The sequence below is a fragment of the Nerophis ophidion genome, linkage group LG06 (assembly GCF_033978795.1).
Source record: "Nerophis ophidion isolate RoL-2023_Sa linkage group LG06, RoL_Noph_v1.0, whole genome shotgun sequence".
NCBI classification, from domain to species: Eukaryota; Metazoa; Chordata; class Actinopteri; order Syngnathiformes; family Syngnathidae; genus Nerophis; species Nerophis ophidion.
Window position 1 is genome coordinate 20450050 of NC_084616.1, and position 22119 is coordinate 20472168.

The 22119-nt window shown below is 36.4% G+C and overlaps 1 protein-coding gene and 1 long non-coding RNA gene across 6 annotated transcripts in view; one reads left to right on the plus strand and one right to left on the minus strand.

The window, feature by feature from the left end:
* LOC133554350 (C4b-binding protein alpha chain-like) overlaps positions 1-2436 on the plus strand; it is a 43286-nt gene extending 40850 nt beyond the window's left edge. For all 4 annotated transcript variants that reach the window (XM_061902966.1, XM_061902965.1, XM_061902964.1 and 1 more), the window contains one exon: positions 233-2436. Coding sequence is in view for 1 of the 4 variants with exons in the window: in XM_061902967.1 (XP_061758951.1) it covers positions 233-267 (35 nt within the window). In the remaining 3 variants the exon portion in view is untranslated. The remainder of the gene's footprint in view (positions 1-232) is intronic.
* Positions 2437-4787: 2351 nt separating this feature from the next.
* LOC133554351 (uncharacterized) overlaps positions 4788-22119 on the minus strand; it is a 20339-nt gene continuing 3007 nt past the window's right edge. The window contains exons 2-5 of one of the 2 annotated variants that reach the window (XR_009807102.1): positions 21445-21509; positions 21276-21332; positions 21013-21126; positions 4788-4989 (exon numbers count right to left, since the gene is read on the minus strand). This is a non-coding gene — a long non-coding RNA (uncharacterized LOC133554351). The remainder of the gene's footprint in view (positions 4990-21012; positions 21127-21275; positions 21333-21444; positions 21510-22119) is intronic. The other variant, XR_009807101.1, reaches the window with a different exon arrangement.

Sequence of the window (22119 nt, forward strand, 5' to 3'; positions counted from 1 at the left end):
CTGTCGATTGTGTCTGAAGATATCTGCTGACGTGGCAAATCTCAAACAAGACAACATAGTTTTTATGAACATCTCCATGGTTTGAGTGCACATTTTCAGCACTTATGCGTGTCTCAAATGAATAAAAAAATGCAGGAAAAGTTGGTTTGATATAATATGACCCCTTTATAAATGTTATCCTGCTCCTCTTTAACAGTGGATTTAACGCAAATGTACTGTTTTGCGTTCACAGTAAGTTTGCTGATCCTGTCGGCCCAACATTGCTAGGAGGAAGAAGACTACGGACCTCAGCCCCAAGAGGACGACAAATTCCGTAAATTTGTCTGAACTCGCGCGTATGTTTGGATTACATCTGATGACACGTTCTTCACGCTTGATATTCAAACTGGAAGACGTTTTAGAAACATTTGATCCGAGATGATTGCAAAATATCCGCTTTCAAAACAACAGGACATCCTTTACTGTATTTTCCAGACTATGGAGCGCACCGGTGTTTAAGCCACACCCACAAAATTTTAAAAGAATAAAATATGTTTACGTATATTAGCCGCACCGAACTACAAGACGCAGATATATTGGTTATTTACATAGAAATATTCTGTAAATGTTTATTTGCATACCTTAATTGTTTCCTAACAGTGTCTGTAACACGGCAGTAAAACGGCTGATCAAACAAAACAGAAGTCATCATCATGGACCCACTAGCTGCGCAAGTTAGCTCTCCAAATCAGGTAAACAGACTCAATAACTCCATGATGACGTTTTGGTGGATTTACTGAAAAATTTGTGTAAATGAAAATATACAAAAAGAATGCCGTTTAGTTAATACTAACAGACACTCGTAAATATGTTCGCATATCAGCTAATGCTAACGACCGTAGCTTGATTACTATAGCACGTACAATTATGCATGAAAACACTCCTACAGACATCACACATGGGACGCACTAGTAAGCAAGAATTGTTTTAGTTATATTGCAAAACTTACCGAAGGATGAATAAAGAATCGTTATGAGCAGAAATGCCGCGGACAAACAGGCACTTACGCTTCCGGGTGAAGGCACGAAACCCGCAGCACCTGCAGTGAGCTCGTCCAAATGATGGTGCCATAACACAAACAATAACATACCCATTCAGTATCTCTTGTTGGTGTAATATGAATACAAAACAATATGGCTTTGAGCAAAGAAAAATCCATTAATTAGCCGCACCGTTTTATAAGCCGCAGGATTCAAAGCGATGACAAAAGTGGCGGTTTTTAGTCTGGAAAATACGATATATTTTTTTCCTTTTTCTTCAATATTCCACAATGATTTTAGATGATTTGCCAGACAAATGATTTGGAACGCAGGCTGACACGTTCAGTTCTTGAAAAGAAGCAGTTCTTAACAATAACCATTCCTCAAAGAGAAACAGTTCTTAATAAGAACTAGTCCTCAGAGAGAGCCAGTCCTCAAAGAAAACTAGTTCTTAATGAGAGCCAGAACTAGTTCTAAATGAGAGCCAGTCCTCAAAGAAAACGGGTTCTTAATGAGAGCCAGAACTAGTTCTAAATGAGACACAGTCCTCAAAGTAAACAAGTTCTTAATGAGAGCCAAAACTACTTCTAAATGAGAGCCAGTCCTCAAAGAAAACCAGTCCTCAACCTGTTTTCAACAAGAAGCAGAACTCAAAAGGAGAACCAGTTTTTGTGATGACCAGGACTCAGAAGAGAAACCTGTTTTTGATTGCATCCCTATAGAAGATGTTGTAGCATGAGAAGAATTGAAAGATTCTTCTTTTAAAAAGTGCCAATGATTGTCACACATACACGAGGTGTGGCGAAATTATTCTCTGCATTTGACCCATCACCCTTGATCACCCCCTGGGAGGTGAGGGGAGCAGTGGGCAGCAGCAGTGGCCGCGCCTGGGAATCATGTTTGGTGATATAACCCCCAATTCCAACCCTTGATGCTGAGTGGGGAGGTAATGGGTCCCATTTTTTATAGTCTTTGGTATGACTCGGCCGGGGTTTGAACTCACGACCTACCGATCTCAGGGCAGACACTCTAACCACTAGGCCACTTTTAGTTCATTTCCACTTTCATTTGTCACATTTTGTTGAACAGTTTTAAACTGGAAAAATAAGTTTTCTATTGCGCCTTCAAATGAATGTAAAATTGTTAATGATGTAACAAACATGCTTGCTCTTGAATGACAACATATTGCACTGTACATACTGTACATACAGTACATATACTATATAGTGTCTGTACTGTACATACAGTATCCAGTTAAAAACTTGCTGAGCTGCACTTTTTCCAAACTATTTATTGTATGAAAAGTTGTCACCACCAATAAGTGTGCGTGCGCGTGTGGGTGTGTCGCTTTAGTTGTTGCTGCTTTGACATTGCACTGTTCTAGCCAAAAGCCAAACAATAAACAAAATAAGTTGAATGTTCTGCTGTGTTTGTTCACGAAACTTTGTAAAATTACAGTAGGATCTAATAATAAAATAAAATACGCAACATTTATTAATACAATATGCAACATTAATAATAAAAATGCAACATTTAATCATTACAATACATTATGCAACATTTATTAATAACACAAAATGGAACATTTAATAAAATACAATACGCAACAGGTATTAATACAATATGCAACATTAATAAAAATACAATGCGCAACATTTATTAATACAAAATGAAACATTTAATAAAATACAATACGCAACAGTTATTAATACAATATGCAACATTAATACAAATACAATACGCAACATTTGATAATACAATACGCAAAATTTTTAATAAATATACACTATGCAACATTTAATCATTAAAATACAATAGGCAGCATTTATTAATACAATATGCAACATTTAATGATATAATATGCAACATTTAATCATTAAAATACTAAATGCAGAATTTATTAATACAACCTGCAATATTTAATGATATAATATGCAACATTTAATCATTAAAATACAAGACGCAACATTTATTAATATGCAACATTATTAGTAAAAATACAACACACATTTAATCATTAAAATACAATACGCAACATTCATTAGAAATACCATATGCAACATTTAATAAAATACAATACGCAACATTTAATAATACAATATACAACATTTAATCATTAAAATACAATACAAAACATTTATTAATACAATATGCAACATTATTAATAAAAATACAATACGCAACATTTAATCATTAAAATACAACACGCAACATTCATTAGAAATACTACATGCAACATTTAATCATTAAAAAACTAAGCAACATTTATTAATACAACACGCAACATTTAATAAAATACAATATGAAACATTTAATCATTAAAATACAATAAACATGTATTAATAATACAATATGCAACAATTAATAATACAATACACATTTTTTATTAATATATATTATGCAACATTTCATCATTCAAGTACAACACGCAACATTTATTAATACAATACGCAACATTTAATAAAATACAATATGAAACATTTAATCATTAAAATACAATAAACATGTATTAATAATACAATATGCAACAATTAATAATACAATACACATTTTTTATTAATATATATTATGCAACATTTCATCATTCAAGTACAACACGCAACATTTATTAATACAATACGTAACATTTAATAAAATACAATATGCAACATTTAATCATTGAAATACAATATGCAACATTTATTAATACAATATGCAAAAAATTTTATAAAAATACAACACGCAACATTTAATCATTAAAATACAATACGCAACATTTATTAATAATACAATATGCAACAATTAATAAGAATACAATACACATTTTTTATTCATATATACTATGCAACATTTAATCATTAAAATACAACACGCAACATTTATTAATAATACAATACGTAACATTTAATATAATACAATATGCAACATTTAATCATTGAAATATAATATGCAACATTTATTAATACAATATGAAAAATTATTAATAAAAATACAATAGAAAACCGTTATTAATACAATATGCAACAATTAATAAGAATACAATACACAACATTTTTTATTCATATATACTATGAAACATTTAATCATTCAAATACAACACGCAACATTTATTAATAATACAATACGTAACATTTAATATAATACAATATGCAACATTTAATCATTGAAATACAATATGCAACATTTATTAATACAATATGCAAAATTATTAATAAAAATACAATAAGCAACCGTTATTAATACAATATGCAACAATTAAGAATACAATACACAACATTTTTAATAAATATATATTATGAAATATTTAATCATTAAAATACAACACGCAACATTTATTAATAATACAATACACAACATTTAATGAAATGAAATATGCAGCATTTAATCATTAAAACAATACGTAACATTTATTAATACAATATGCAACATTATTAATAAAAAATACAACACACATCATTTAATAATTAAAATACAGTTATTAAAAATACAATATCCATTCATTTTGTACCGCTTGTCCCTTTCGGGGTCGCGGGGGGTGCTGGAGCCTATCTCAGCTGCACATGGGCGGAAGGTGGCGTACACCCTGGACAAGTCGCTAGTTCATCGCAGAAAAATACAATGTGCAACATTTATTATTACTATATGCAACATTATTAATAAAAATACAATACAGTATTTATTAATAACACAATATGCAACATTTAATAAAAATACAACACACATTTAATCATTAAAATACAATATGCAACATTTATTAATAATACAATATGCAAAATTATTAATACAAAATACAATATGCTACATTTATTAATACAATATGCAACATTATTAATAAAAATACAACACACATCATTTAATAATTAAAATGCAGTTATTAAAAATACAATATCCATTCATTTTGTACCGCTTGTCCCTTTCGGGGTCACGGGGAGTGCTGGAGCCTATCTCAGCTGCACATGGGCGGAAGGCGGCGTACACCCTGGACAAGTCCCTAGTTCATCGCAGAAAAATACAATATGCAATATTTATTATTACTATATGCAACATTATTAATAAAAATACAATACACAATATTTATTAATAACACAATATGCAACATTTAATAAAAATACAACACACATTTCATCATTAAAATACAATATGCAACATTTATTAATACAATATGCAAAATTATTAATACAAAATACAATACGCAACATTTAATCATTAAAATACAATACGCCACATTTATTAAAACTACAATATGCAACATTTAATAAAATACAATATGCAAAATATAATACAAATTCAATATGGAACATTTAATGATGAAAATACAATACGCTACATTATTTTTAATTATATAACAATATATAATAAATAGCATGCAACATTTAAGCATTAAAATACATTACGCAACATTTATTAATAATACAATTTGCAACATTTATTAATAATGCAATATGCAACATTTAATAAAAATACAATACGCAACATTTATTCCTTAAAATACAATATGCAACATTTATTATAATATGTAACATTTATTAAAATACAACACGCAACATTTAATCATTAAAATACAAATGCAATATGTATTAATACAATATGCAACATTCAATTAAATACAACACGCAACATTTAATCATTAAAATACAATATGAAATATTAATAATACAATATGCAACATTTAATAAAATACAACATGCAACATTGAATCATTAAAATACAATGTGCAATATTTATTAATGATACAATACGCAATATTTAATAATACAATACGCAATTTTTAATCATTAAAATACAACACGCAACCTTTATTAATCATACAATACGCAACATTGTTTTGTTTTTTATGACTCAGGGGTGTCCAAATGTTTTCCACTGAGGGCCACACGCAGAGAAATTAAAACCATATTTAAACTTTTCATTTTCAAAATCAATACAATGTGCATGTATTTTTGTTTTCCTTACCAGAAAGGTTTCAGTCATAAAAAATTTTTTTTTATGGCAAAATCAAAAACGTTTTCCCCAAAAATATTTCACAGTATAATAATATTTGATGTGAAGTAATTGGAGCCTTGCTCCAAAATTCATTAACAACATCGATTTGGATTCAATTTTATAATTTGAACAATGACAGTTAAAAAAATAAAAAAAAATCACACTAAAGGTCTCGGTGATTCAAAATGCCCGTACTCACAAAAGTGTTAAAAATAAGTCAATCAATCAATCAATGTTTATTTATATAGCCCCAAATCACAAATGTCTCAAAGGACTGCACAAATCATTACGACTACAACATCCTCGGAAGAACCCACAAAAGGGCAAGGAAAACTCACACCCAGTGGGCAGGGAGAATTCACATTCAGTGGGACGCCAGTGACAATGCTGACTATGAGAAACCTTGGAGAGGACCTCAGATGTGGGCAACCCCCCCCCCCCTCTAAGTCATTAACGTTATTGAATATTTTTTCTTTCAATGCTTAAATCTCTAGATCAACTTCAGATCTAAACGTCAATTATATGTTTTTACTATTTTTTGTTTGTTTTATGCCCTTTTTGTTGTGGAAACCTTTTTTTTTTTTATGGCAAACACAATATGCATTCTTTCACCCCAAATATTCATTAAAGTCCACTTTTTTTCCACTTTTAATGTTTTATTTTGAAATAGTATGTTTAGAACGTGCCGCATGTTAATTTGTGTCTTTTTTCATATTTTTATTATTAACTGAATTTTTAGCATTTGAATTTTGGGAACTTACATTTTTTACAGTGAACCATGACAATTTTGCGGAGAAAAAAATTTGTTTAAAAATTAAAAATTCAGTTTAAAAAAATGCATTAAAAAAAAAAAATCTGCGTATAAAAAAATTGTGTGTACAAATTCAGGGTAAAAAAAATCTTTGTTTAAAAATTCAGGGTTTTTTGTGTATAAAATTCAGTGGAAAAATCAGTCTATAAAATACAAGTGTATAAAAAATATTTTTACATCATTTGATGTAAGAAAAAAAAAATCAGTTCACAAAATTCAAATGCAAACAATTCAGTGTCAAAAAAGATACATTTCCCTCCATACACAATTCCTTAAATAAATTGGTTCGGGGTCACAAATGGCCCCTGGGTCGCACTTTGGACATAGCTGCGAATATTGACAACAAAAACATTGCATAATTTTATGCCAAAGGTGTGATTGACAAAAGTATAAAATAACTTTTTTCTTGACGCTTCCTGAGTTTGTCCGTCGTCCGCCCCGGTGAAATTTGTCCTTCACTGTAACCGATTTCAAATGGTGCTAGAAAACGAAGGGGGACTCCGAGCGCCAGAAGAAATCGGTCAACCTTGGAAAAAGGACCAAGACGTGGGGGGTCCTTTTCTGCCGCCTGCTGGCCGCGTCTCTGGTGGTCACCTCCCGCCCCAAGAACACTGATTTCAAATGGTGCTAGATGGATGACGCGACTCTAAGACACCATCTGAAACCAGCTTCCAAGGGGGGCTTTTCTCACGTCCTCACGCCCAAATCCACTCATTGGTCCTTCCAAAAAACTGGGCCTGGAGATTGTTCTTGCTAGAGAAGGAGGGAACAAGATCGGTAAACTAGATGAGGAAGGAATTGCGTGTGAATGCTCCAATGAAACTGAAATGCTGACAGTATGTTGAAGAGTTTGAATTTCCAGGAAAACCGGAATTGGGTTCGGAACTTGGGAAAGTGTTTGTTCCAATGTCGGGGATGAGAGGAATGTGTTGGAGGTGGAATGTTTTGAATAGGTTGAAAAATTTCGGAATTGTGCATCTTGGGAAAAATGTCCCATTCATTTCAATGGGAACTTCCTGGAAATTTTGGAATTTTGGGAAAAGTGGGATTTAAAAAAAAATGATTAGAAGCATGAATGTCCTGAATGAGCTGATTTAGTTGGTGTTGGAATCATTTAAATCGGTCGAGAAATGTTGAAGTAGTAAGTTTTTTTTTATTGAAAAGTGGTATTACTGAATTTCGGAAAACCTGGGAATTTTTCAAGTTCTTAAACCAACGTTTGTTTTTTGTCCTGACCAAGAGGAATGTTTTGACAGCGGAACAGTTGGAAAAATGTGAATAGAGATGCCAAACAAAAAAAATGTTGGAAATAAGGTTAGAGGAAAAACAGGCATTCCTGGAAAATTTTTGCACGTGATAAAATGGTTGTTTGAATATCCAGGATGAGTGGAATGTGTGGAAGGTGGAGTGGTTTGAATCAGTTGAAAAATGTGGGAATTGTGGAAGTTAGAAAAATAGAAAATTCATTTTGAATGGGGAAAATGTCCCTGAAAACTTGTAATTCCAAAAAATTCGGGAATTTTTTCAGAATTATTAAATTCCTGAGCAGGTGAAATATTTTAAAGTTGGAACAGTTTGAATCGAATAAAAAATGGGGGAGTTGTGGAACCTTGAAAAATAGTATTACTAAATTTCGGGAAAACCGGGAATTTCTTAAGTTCTTAAACCAACTTGTTTTTTTGTCCTGACTAAGAGGAATGTTTTGACAGTGGAACAGTTGAAATGGGTTGAAAAATGTGAAAGTAGCCGTCAAACGAAATAAGGTTAGAGAAAAACGGGAATTCCTGGAAATTTCATTAACGTGGAAAAATGGTTGTTTGGATGTCCAGGATGAGTGGAATGTGATGATGCTGGAATGGTTTGAATAATTTGAAAAATGTGGGAATTATGCAACTTGGAAAAATGTCTCATTCAATTCAATGGGAACTTCCTGGAAATTTTGGAATTTTGGGAAAAGTGGGATTTAAAAAGAAAATGATTGGAAGCACGAATGTCCTGAATGAGCTGATTTAGTTGGTGTTGGAATCATTTAAATCGGTAGAGAAATGTTGAAGTAGTAAGTTTTTTTTTATTGAAAAGTGGTATTACTGAATTTCGGAAAACCTGGGAATTTTTCAAGTTTCAAACCAACGTTTTTTTTTTTTGTCCTGACCAAGAGGAATGTTTTGACAGCGGAACAGTTGGAAAAATGTGAATAGAGATGCCAAACAAAAAAATTGTTGGAAATAAGGTTAGAGGAAAAACAGGCATTCCTGGAAAATTTTTGCACGTGATAAAATGGTTGTTTGAATTTCCAGGATGTGTGGAATGTGTGGAAGGTAGAGTGGTTTGAATCAGTTGAAAAATGTGGGAATTGTGGAAGTTTGAAAAATAGATAATTCATTTTGAATGGGGAAAACTTCCCTTAAAACTTGTAATTCTAGAAAATCCGGGAATTTTTTTAGAATTATTAAATTCCTGAGCAGGTGAAATATTTTAAAGTTGGAACAGTTTGAATCGAATAAAAAATGGGGGAGTTGTGGAACCTTGAAAAATAGTATTACTAAATTTCGGGAAAACCGGGAATTTTTCAAGTTCTTAAACCAACTTGTTTTTTTGTCCTGACTAAGAGGAATGTTTTGACAGTGGAACAGTTGAAATGGGTTGAAAAATGTGAAAGGAGCCGTCAAACGAAATAAGGTTAGAGAAAAACGGGAATTCCTGGAAATTTCATTAACGTGGAAAATTGGTTGTTTGGATGTCCAGGATGAGTGGAAGGTGTTGAAGGAGGAAGGGTTCGAATCGGTTGAAAAATGTTGGAATTTTGAAAGTTTGAAAAATTGATAATTCCTTTTGAAAAGGGAAAATGTCCCTAAAAACTGGGAAATGTAGGAATGTTTTTTTTTAAATATTGAAAGAGAGCATATCATTCCTGAACAGGCTGAATATTTTGGATTTGGAACGGTTTGAATCGAATAAAAAATGTGGAAATTCTGGAACTTTAAAAAATGTTCCATTCATTTCAATGGGAATTTAATGGAAATTTGGAATTTTTTTCTAGCATACTTCCAAGAATCACAATTCATGATTTTACTGTAAACATACAACATTAGCTGAAAACCAGCAGAAAAGGTTAGCATACTAACATTACATTATCTGCAATGAGGTGGTGACTTGTCCAGGGTGTACAACGCCTTCCGCCCGATTGTAGCTGAGATAGGCACCAGCGCTCCCCGCGACCCCAAAGGGAATAAGCGGTAGATATATGGATGGATGGATGGATAGATGGACATTACATTATAGCACATAGACCATATAGAACATCACACACACTCATACAACTTCACTCATACAACACGCACACTCACACAACATCACACACCATTATTCACAATCACACAACATACACACACCATTATACACACTCACACAACATCACACGCACACATACATTACACACGCACACTTTCACTCACACAAAATCCACACGCATACAACCGCTCAAACATCACACACACACCATTATACACACTCACACAGCATACACAGTCACACAACATCACGCACACTCACACGACATTACACACACACACACATACACTCACACAACATCACACTCTCCTACATCACTCCTACAACATCACTAACACAACATCACACACACAACTTCACACACACATCACACACACAACATTATACACACTCACACAACATGCTCAAACAACATCACACACACTAATACATCACTCAAAGAACATCAAACACACATCACACATGCTCACACATCACTCACAGAACATCACACACACAATACTACACACATTACACACACATTCCCTCACATCACACACACTCACACAACATCACACACACTAACACAACATCACACACACATTATACACGCACACAACATCACACACATTCACACAACTTCACACACGCGCACACGTCACACACACGTTTCACTCACACATTACACATACACATTCCCTCACAACATTACACTCACACATCACACACTCACACAACATCACACACACACGCTCACGCAACATCACACACACATACACACACACACTCACGCAACATCACACACACACACACACACACACACACAGAGGTCAGTAGTGCAGGTAGAAGATGGACCAGACAACAGCTGCTCCATCTGAAGTAGTAACAGGAGAAAAGGGGCGGGGTCAGGACAGGTAATCCAAGCGCTCTGACTTCAAAACCAAAAACTGGTAATCCAAAACATGCCCCAGTTGTTGTTTACACAATCATGTACGTTCTCGTTTACACAATCATGTATGTTGTTGTTTATACAATCATGTATGTTGTTTATAAAATCATGTACGCATGTACTTGATTGTTTATACAATCATGTATGTTGTTGTTTATACAATCATGTACGTTGTTGTTTATACAATTATGTATGTTGTTTACCTAATCATTTACATTGTTGTTTATACAATTATGTATGTTGTTTACCTAATCATTTACATTGTTGTTTATACAATTATGTATGTTGTTTACCTAATCATTTACATTGTTGTTTATACAATTATGTATGTTGTTTACCTAATCATTTACATTGTTGTTTATACAATCATGTCTGTTGTTTACACAATCATGTATGTTGTTTACACAATCATGTACGCATGTGCTTGGTTGTTTATACAATAATGTACATTGTTGTTTATACAATTATGTAGTTAAGTTGCTGTTTACACAAACATGTACGTTTTTGTTTATACAGTTATGTATGTTGTTTATATGATCATGTACTTTGTTGTTCACACAATCATGTACTTTGTTGTTCACACAATCATGTATGTTGTTTATACAATCGTGTGTTGTTTACACAATCACGTACATTGTTGTTTATACAATCATGTTCATTGTTGTTTATGCAATCATGTGCGTTGTTGTTTATACAATCATGTACTTTGTTACACAAGTTGTTGTTTACACAATCATGTACGTTGTTTATACAATCATGTACGTTGTTGTTTATACAATCATGTACTTTGTTGTTTATACAAACATGTGTGTTGTTGTTTACACAATAATGTGCGTTGTTGTTTATACAATCATGTACTTTGTTGTTTATACAATCATGTGTGTTGTTGTTTATACATTAATGTGCGTTGTTGTTTATGCAATCATGTACGTTGTTGTTTATGCAATCATGTAGTTTGTTGTTTATACAATCATGTACTTAGTTGTTTATGCAATCTTGTTCATTGTTGTTTATGCAATCATGTACTTTTGTTGTTTATACAATCATGTACTTTGTTGTTTATACTATCATGTGCATTGTTGTTTATACAATCATGTACGTTGTTGTTTATGCAATCTTTTTCATTGTTGTTTATGCAATCATGTACTTTGTTGTTTATACAATCGTGCGTTGTGGTTTATACAATCATGTACTTTGTTGTTTATACAATCATGTGTGTTGTTTATACAATAATGTGCGTTGTTTATACAATCATGTACGTTGTTGTTTATACAATCATGTTCATTGTTGTTTATGCAATCATGTACTTTGTTGTTATACAATCATGTACTTTGTTACACAAGTTGTTTTTTACACAATCATGTACGTTGTTTATAGAATCATGTATGTTGTGTATACAATCATGTACTTTGTTGTTTATACAATCATGTGTGTTGTTGTTTATACAATAATGTATTTTGTTGTTTACACAATCATGTAATTAGTTGTTTACACAATCATGTATGCTGTTTATACAATAATGTTTGCTGTCATTTACACAATCATGTGCCTTGCTGTTTATACAATTGTGTTTGTTGTTTACACAATCATGTACATTGTTGTTTAAACAATCATTAGCATTGCTGTTTATACAACCATGTATGCTGTTGTTTATACCATCATGTATGTTGTTTATACAATAGTGCATGTTGATTATACAATCGTGTTTGTCGTTGTTTATACAATCATGTATGTTGTTTACACAATCATGTGCATAGTTATTTATACAATAATGTATGTTGTTTTTTACACAATCATGTAATTAGTTGTTTACACAATTGTTGTTTACACAATCATGTATGTTCTTGTTTATACAATCCTGTATTATGTTAACACATGTATGTCGTTTTTGACACTATCAGGTATGTTGTTGTTTACACAATAATGTGTTTACAGTCATGTATGCTGTTTACACAGTCATGTACATTATTGTTTATGTGATCATGTACATTGTTGTTTACACAATCATACACATTGTTTACACAATCATGTACGTTGTTGTTTATACAATCTTGCATGTTGTGTTTTCTACAATCATGTTTGTTGTGTAAAAAATTATATATTTTGCTGTTTATACAATCATGTATGTTGTTGTTTACACAATCATGTATCTTGTTGTTTATACAATCATGTACATTGTTTATACGATCATGTATGTTGTTTACACATACATGTTTGTTGTGTACAAAATTATGTATGTTGCTGTTTATACAATCATGTACGTTGTTTTTGTTTACACAATCATGTATGTTGTTGTTTACACAATCATGTACGTTGTTGTGTACACAATCATGTACGTTAATTATACAATCATGTATGTTGTTGTTTACACATACATGTTTGTTGTTTACACAATTATGTATTTTGCTGTTTATACAATCATGTATGATGTTGTTTATACAATCATGTACGTTGTTTTTGTTTACACAATCATGTACGTTGTTTACACAATCATGTACATTGTTTATACAATCATGTATGTTGTTGTTTACACATACATGTACATTGTTGTTTACACAATCATGTACGTTGTTGTGTACACAATCATATACGTTGTTGTTTACACATACATGTTTGTTGTTGTTTACACAATCATGTACTTTTTGTCTGTAATCGCTGGCTGTAACTCTAGTCGACTACTTTGTTCTCCCTTTCTTTCTGGCCTGCTGATTGTGAGCCACTGGACCTGTTGTGTAACACTTATAAAACATTTAAAGGGACAGCAGTCCTTTGTAACAGCGGCCAAGAAGAATGGACACAAGCATGTGTGTATACATATATTATATATATACATAGGTATATACATACATACATACATATATATATATATATACATTATTTTATGTAGTCGTCCACGTCATTTATTGTGGCCCTCCACATCATTTTATGTAGTCGGCCACATCATTTATTGTGGACCTCCACATTATTTTATGTAGTCCGCCACACCATTGCATGTGGTCATCTTTATTTTGGAAAAATGGCCCTACTTGTCATTTTAACGTGGTCTGCCACATCATTAACTGTGGCCCTCCACATCATTAGCTGTGGCCCTCCACATCATTTTATGCAATCTACCACAACATTATTGTGGCCCTCTATATTATTTGATGTGGTCCGCCACATCATTATTGTGGCCCTACACATCAGTACATGTAGTCTGCCACATAATTTCCTGTGGCCCTCCACATCATTTTATGTAGTCTGTCACATCATTTATGGTGGCCCTCTACATTATTTGAGGTGGTCGCCACATCATTTGTAGTGGCACTCCACATCATTTTAAGTAGTCGGCCACATCATTTATTGTGGACCTCCACATTATTTTATGTAGTCCGCCACACCATTGCATGTGGTCATCTTTATTTTGGAAAAATGGCCCTACTTGTCATTTTAACGTGGTCTGCCACATCATTAACTGTGGCCCTCCACATCATTAGCTGTGGCCCTCCACATCATTTTATGCAATCTACCACAACATTATTGTGGCCCTCTATATTATTTGATGTGGTCCGCCACATCATTATTGTGGCCCTACACATCAGTACATGTAGTCTGCCACATAATTTCCTGTGGCCCTCCACATCATTTTATGTAGTCTGTCACATCATTTATGGTGGCCCTCTACATTATTTGAGGTGGTCGCCACATCATTTGTAGTGGCACTCCACATCATTTTAAGTAGTCGGCCGCATCATTTATTGTGGACCTCCACATTATTTTATGTAGTCCGCTACACCATTGTATGTGATCATCTTTATTTTTTGATGTGGTCCGCCACTTCATTTATTTTGGCCCTCCACATCAGTTTATGTAGTCTGCCACGTAATTTCTAGTGGCCCTCCGCTTCATTGTATGTAGTCTGTCACATCATGTATTGTGGCCTTCTACATTATTTGATGTGGTCCGCCTCATCATTTATTGTGGCCCTCCCCATCATTTTGTGTAGTCCGCCACATCATTTTATGTAGTCCACCACCACATTTATTGTGGCCCTCTACATTATTTGACGTGGTCCGCCATATCATTTATCGTGGGCCTCCCCAACATTTTGTGTAGTCCGCCACATCAATTATTGTGGCCCTCTACATTATTTGATGTAGTCTGCCACAACATTTATCATGGCCCTCCACATCATTTCATGTAGTCTGCCACATTAAATGATGGTGACCCTCTATACCATTTCAGTTGGTCCGCCACGTCATCTAAAGTGGTTTTCCACATCATTTTACGTGGCCAGCCACATCTTTTTAAGGAGGCCCACCACGTTGTGACTCATGATTTCTTAGCAAATGATCATTCACTCTGTAGAAAAATATAGTAATCAAACAAAACAAAAATTTAATTTTCAGGTGGCCCCCTGAAGGCAGCCATTATCGCCATGAGGCCCCCCAATAGAAATGAGTCTAAGATATTTTCACTTTGGACTCTGAGAACCGAAGGATACATTCTTCAGGTGGTCCTAAAGACACAAACGGGAGCGAGCGTCCCTCCAATCACAAAAACCTTGGTTTCAAACAACAAACACTTCCGGACCAATCAGCAGCCGGGCTGCGCTTGCCAGCCAATCAGCGAGCGCGATGCCTCCTGGGAAGCCAGCGTGGCCCCTCCCACCCAATAAGAAGATGGCGTGTGACGCAGCAACTTCCCGTCCGGGGAAGTAAACAAGCTCGCTCTCTTTTCGCTTATCTCGCCCATCCTCTGACATTTAGCCCCTCCCACTGCTCCCTCGCCCCTTGACACACAGAGAGAGAGAGAGAGAGAGATCAAAAGGAGGTGAGGAGAGAGAAAGTGCGTCATCACTTCTGCCTCAGCTCGTGCTCAAACCGCAGGCCGGACGTACGTCACATGACCAACATGGTCACATGACCAACCCGCTCCTCTTAATTGCACGGCCGGCCGCTGTCGACGCGCACGCTCACCTCTTGCCTTCCGCGCCGCGTAAACAAACATCGCGCCGAAAGGCGGTCCGGCGTCGCTCGGACACCTCGACAAACGCCACGCAGGAGCCTTCTGGAATGTGTTGGAAAACACACCTCAGCCGCTGTCAAAACAAGTTGTTGGACACACACACACACACACACACACACACACACACACACAAACACATACACACACACACAAACACATACACACACACACACGTTCTTGTGTAACGGCTGGAGTGACAGGAAGAGCGAAGGAAGTACCAAGCAGGAAGAAGATGTCCACTTGAGGAGGAAAACTCCATGACTTGTTATTTTCTGTCCGCACGTGAAAAAGTAACCTAGCAACTAAAAAAAAAAAAAAAGATGAATACAAAAAAAAATCTCTCTCTCTCTCTCCTGTGTGTGTGAGTCGCTCGCCCTCCTCTCTCTCTCTCCTCTCTCTCTCTTTCTGCGTCTGTGCTGCTGTTATTTCCAAGTGCTGCTATTAGCGACACTTGCAGCACACACACACACACACACACACACACACACACACACACACACGCCCTCGCGCACGCTCTTCTTCTTCTGCTTCCTGAGCGTGACGCAGCGTTTAATTCTCTCTGCTTCCGTGTGGCTGTTAGCCTGGCCTGCCGCTAACGCCTCATCGCTAGCAGAGGGCCTAACAAGGGACCCAAACATCACGGACGTCCTGGTTCTATCGGCTCGTCCCTTCTACAACCTCTCTCGCTCTCCCTTTGTGCGGCCCTACTAGAACCTTCTCTCTCCTTTGCTCGTGCTTCTAGAACCTGTCTGTCTCCCCTTTGCTCGTCCTTTCTAGAACCTTCTCTCGCGCTCTCCCTTCACTCCTGCCTTCTCGAACCTTCTCTCTCTCTCTCCCTTCGCTCGTCCCTTCTAGAACCTTCTCTCTCTCTCTTCTTTCGCTCATCCCTTCTAGAACCTTCTCTGTCGCTCTCCCTTTGCTCGTCCTTTCTAGAACCTTCCCTCGCGCTGTCCCTTCACTCATGCCTTCTCAAACCTTCTCTCACTCTCTCCCTTCGCTTGTCCCTTCTAGAACCTTCTCTCTCTCTCTCTCTCCTTTCGCTCATCCCTTCTAGAACCTTCTCTCTCTCGCTCTCCGTTTACTCGTCCTTTCTAGACCTTCTCTCGCGCTCTCCCTTCACTCTTGCCTTCTCGAACCTTCTCTCTCTCCCTTCGCTCGTCCCTTCTAGAACCTTCTCTCTCTCTCCTTTTGCTCATCCCTTCTAGAACCTTCTCTCTCGCTCCCCCTTTGCTCATCCTTTCTAGAACCTTCTCTCGCGCTGTCCCTTCACTCATGCCTTCTCAAACCTTCTCTCTCTCCCTTCGCTTGTCCCTTCTAGAACCTCCTCTCTCTCTCTCCTTTCGCTCATCCCTTCTAGAACCTTCTCTCTCTCGCTCTCCCTTTGCTCATCCTTTCTAGAACCTTCCGTCGCTCTCTCCCTTCGCTCATGCCTTCTCGAACCTTCTCTCTCTCTCCTCTCCCTTCACTTGTCCCTTCTAGAACCTTCTCGCTCTCTCCCTTCGCTCATGCCTTCTCGAACCTTCTCTCTCTCCTCTCCCTTCTAGAACTTTCTCTCTCTCTCCCTTCGTTCGTCCTTTCTAGAACCTTCTCTCTCTCTCTCCCTTCGCTCGTCCCTTCCTAGAACTTTCTCTCTGTCTCCCCTTTGCTTATCCTTTCTAGAACCTTCTCTGGCGCTTTGTCTTCGCTCGTGCCTTCTTGAACCTTCTCTCTGTCTCCCCTTTGCTCGTCCTTTCTAAAACCTCTGGCCCGCTCCTTTCGCGCGTCCTTCTAGAACCTTATCTCTGACTCCCCTTTGCTCGTTCTTTCTAGAACCTTCTCTCTCTCCCCCTTTGCTCATCCCTTCTAGAACGTGCTCTATCCTTTTGCTCATCCCTTCCAGAACCTTCTCTCTCTCTACCTTTGTTCATTTTTTCTGGAACCTTCTCTCTTTCCCATACCTTGTCCCTTCTAGAACCTTCTCTCTCTTTTCCCCTTTGTTCATCCTTTCTAGAAGCTTTTCTCTCTCTCTCTCTGTTCATCCTTTCTAAAACATTCCCTCTCCCTTTGTTCGTCCCTTCTAGAACCTTCTCTCTCTCTCCCTTTGCTCATCCTTTCTAGAACATTCTCTCTCTCCTTTTGCTCATCCCTTCTAGAACCTTCTCTCTCCCATTGCTCTTCCCTTCTAGAACTTTCTCTCTCCCTTTGCTTATCCTTTCTAGAACATTCTCTCCCTTTGCTCATCCCTTCTTGAACCTTCTCTCGCTCACACACTTTGCTCGTTCCTTTTGGAACTCTCTCTCCCTCTCCCTTTCCTCGTCCCTTCTAGAACCGTCTCTCTCTCTCTCTCTGCTCGTCCTTTCTAAAACATTCTCTCCCTTTCTTTGCTCGTCCTTTCTAAAACATTCTCTCTCTTTTCCTTTGCCCGTCCCTTGTAGAACCTTCTCTCTCTCTCTCTCTCCCTTTCCTCGTCCCTTCTAGAACATTCTCTCTTTCCCCATTTGCTAATCCTTTCTAAAACATTCTCTCTCTGCCTTTGCTCGTCCCTTCTAGAACCTTCTTTCTCCCTTTGCTTTTCCTTTCTATAACCTTCTCTCTCTCTCTTTCTCTCTCTCTTTCTCGATATTTTAGTCTATTTTTGAATAAAAATGTTTGGAATATCAGATTTTTTTCATGTTATGTGTACCATGTTTCTGTCAACAATGACAGAACAAATATATTTTGTCAAAAGTGTTTTTTCATTTGCAGACTTTCACAGGCCACATCAATGATATGGCGGGTCACAAAAAACGACCTGGCAGGTCTTTGGTGGCTGGACACGTTAAAAAAATGATGTGGAGGGCCAAATTAATTGAAGTGGCAGACCACATCAATTAATTTGGCTGTTCCCTTTACAATTATGTGGTGTGCCAATTTAAATGAGGTGGGGGGCCACTTTGAATAATGGGGAAGACCAAGTAAAATGATGAGGTGGGCCACTTTAAAAATGACATGGAAGGCGGGCCGCCTGAAAATAAGGTGAGCCACATCAAATGATGTGGGGGCCACATTAAAAATAATGCAATGGACGACATAAAATGCCTTGGTGGGTCTTGTTAAAAAGGTGTGGCTGGACACGTTAAAAAATGTTGTGGAGGGCTAAATTAATTGATGTGGCAGACCACGTTAAATGACGTGGGGGCAACATCAAATGACGTGGCGGGCGACATGAAAAATTATATGGTGACCCACATTAATTGACTTGGGGGCCACTTAAACTTTTGTGGTGAGCTACATAAAAAAAGATGTGGCAAGCCACCTTAAATAATGTAACAGACTACATAAAACGCCTTGGCGGGTCTTATTAAAATATGTGGCTGAACAAGTTAAAAAATGTTGTGGAGGGCCAAATTAATTGATGTGGCAGACCACATTAAATGACGTGAGGGCCACATTAATTTCGGTGGAGGGCCACAAAATTATGTGGTGGGCTACATTAAACAATGGATGTGGCAGTCCACATTAAATAATGTAACGGACTGCATAAAATGCCTTGATGGGGCTTATTAAAAAGAGTTGGCTGGATACGTTAAAAAATGTAGAGACCAAAATTAATTGATGTGGCAGACCACGTTAAATGATGTGGGGGCCACATTAAATGATGTGGCGGGCCGCATGAAAAACTACATGGTGAGCCACATTAAATGACAGAGGGGCCACATAAAAAGATGAGGTGGGCCACTTTAAATAATGTAACGGACTACATAAAACGCCTTGGCGGGTCTTATTAAAAAGAGGTGGCTGGACAGTAAAAAAATGTGGAGGGCCAAATTAATTGATGTGGCAGACCACGTTAAATGACATGGGGGCCACGTAAATTAAGTGGCGGACCGTGTGAAAAATTACATGGTGAGCCACCTTAAATTAAGTGGAGGGCCACATAAATAAAGAGGTGGGCTACGTTAAAAAAAAAAAGGATTTGGCAGTCCACATTAAATAATGTAACGGACTACATAAAACGCCTTGGCGGGTCTTATTAAAAAGAAGTGGCTGGACACATTAAAAAATGTCGTAGAAACCAAAATTAATTGATGTGGCAGACAACATTAAATGACAGGGGGGCCACATTAATTTAAGAGGAGGGCCAAATAAAAATTATGTGGTGGGCCACATTAAATATTGTAACGGGCTACATAAAACGCCATAGCGGGTCTTATTAAAAAGAGGTGGCTGGACACAGTAAAAAATGTGGAGGGCCAAAGTAATTGATGCGGCAGGCCACTTAAATGATGTTGGGCCCACATTAAAAAACGCCTTGGCGGGTTTTGTTAAAAAGAGGTGGCTGGACACGTTAAAAAATGTCCTGGAGGGCCATATAATTGATGTGGCAGACCACCTTAAATGACATGGGGGCCATCTAAATGATCTGGCGGACCGTATAAAAATTATATGGTGAGCCACATTAAATTAAGTGGAGGGCCACATAAATAAAGTGGTGGGCTATGTTAAAAAAAAAAAGGATTTGGCAGGCCACTAAAATAATGTAACAGACTACATAAAACGCCTTGGCGGGTTTTGTTAAAAAAGAGGTGGCTGGACACAGTAAAAAATGTTGTGGAGGGCCAAAGTAATTGATGTGGCAGACCACACTAAAGGATGTGGGGGCCACTTTAAAACGCCTTGGCGGGTCTTATTAAAAAGACAATAAAAAAAATGTCCAGGAGGGCCAATTTAATTAATGTGGCAGGCCGCTTTTAAAACGTTACGGAAGGCAACAATTGAATGACGTGGCGGACAATGTAAAACAATGTGATGAGCTACATTAAAAATAAGGATTATGTGGTGAACCACTTTAAATGATGTGGTGAGCCATTTTGAAAATGACATGGAAGGCAACATTAAATGAATCATGTGGTCCGCCACGTTAAAAATTAAGAGACGGGCTACAGATTTGTCCCGCAAGCCTTGAGTTTGACACCTGTGTTATTGAGAAGATTGAAAATGTCCCGAACACGAGCTAGAATAGGACGAGCTCCTACCTCCTCGTTACGTTCGCAGCAGATGTTTCCACAGCGTGAAATGTGGACTTTAGAGATTGACATCAGCCTGCGTGTTACATTTCCTCCTGCCAGAGAGCGTGTTGCCCCGGCAACCTGCAGACACAAGACATGACACAAACCAACAAGGACCCGTCGAGCAGCGGATGAACAAACAGCAGGGTCATATCGCCGTTTAGGGTGGGCGGGGCATGTGGCGAATTGATCACTGAAAATGTCAGTCATAGAAGTTGAAAGAAACTCACAGAGATTTGTATTCGCTCTATCGCCACGTCCTTCGTCAGTGTACGCGTCATCACTTCCTGCCAGGAAGAAAGGATAATAAGATTAAAAAGATAATCATTGAATTAAAAGTTGACCTTATATTAAGAAGAAAAAAAATTCAAAGTGGAACATTGGAATTGAATTTGTCACCTTCTGGGCAAACTTGTTTTTAGCCCCTTCCTGCTCAATCACCAAGAAGAATATATTGGAAAATGCTGGTGGAAGATATGGAAATTTAGGATTTGATTACCCGTTATTTTGCACAGAATAAATATGATTGCCCATTCACTCATTTTAGTAGAAAACATGTGGTTGCTACAGAAGTAAAACAATTGTTCAACATTTTTACTTAAAAGATTTATTCGATTTTTTCAAGACTTTTATTTATATATATTTTTGTATTTTAATATTTATTTTAATAATATAAAACTTTTTGTTCCACATAAAAAGGGAATTTTCTTAAATAACGGTGGGCTTTAAAAAATATCATTGAACAATGTATTTCCCATTAACTCATTTTACTACAAAAAAGGCATCTAATTAAGTTATTTTTGGGATTACAGAAGTATAACAATTGTTTTACAATTTTACTTAAAAGATGTATTAGATTTTTTTAAGACTTATTTATATATTGTTTTATTTTATAATATTTATTTTAATAATTTGAAAAAAAAAATTTTTTCACATAAAAAAAGGGAATTGTCTTAAATAATGGGGGCCTTACAAATATTATTGAACAAAGTATTTCCCATTAAATCATTTTTATTACGAAAAAATGCATCTATTTTAAGTTATTTTTGTGATTGCAAAAGTCCAACAATTGTT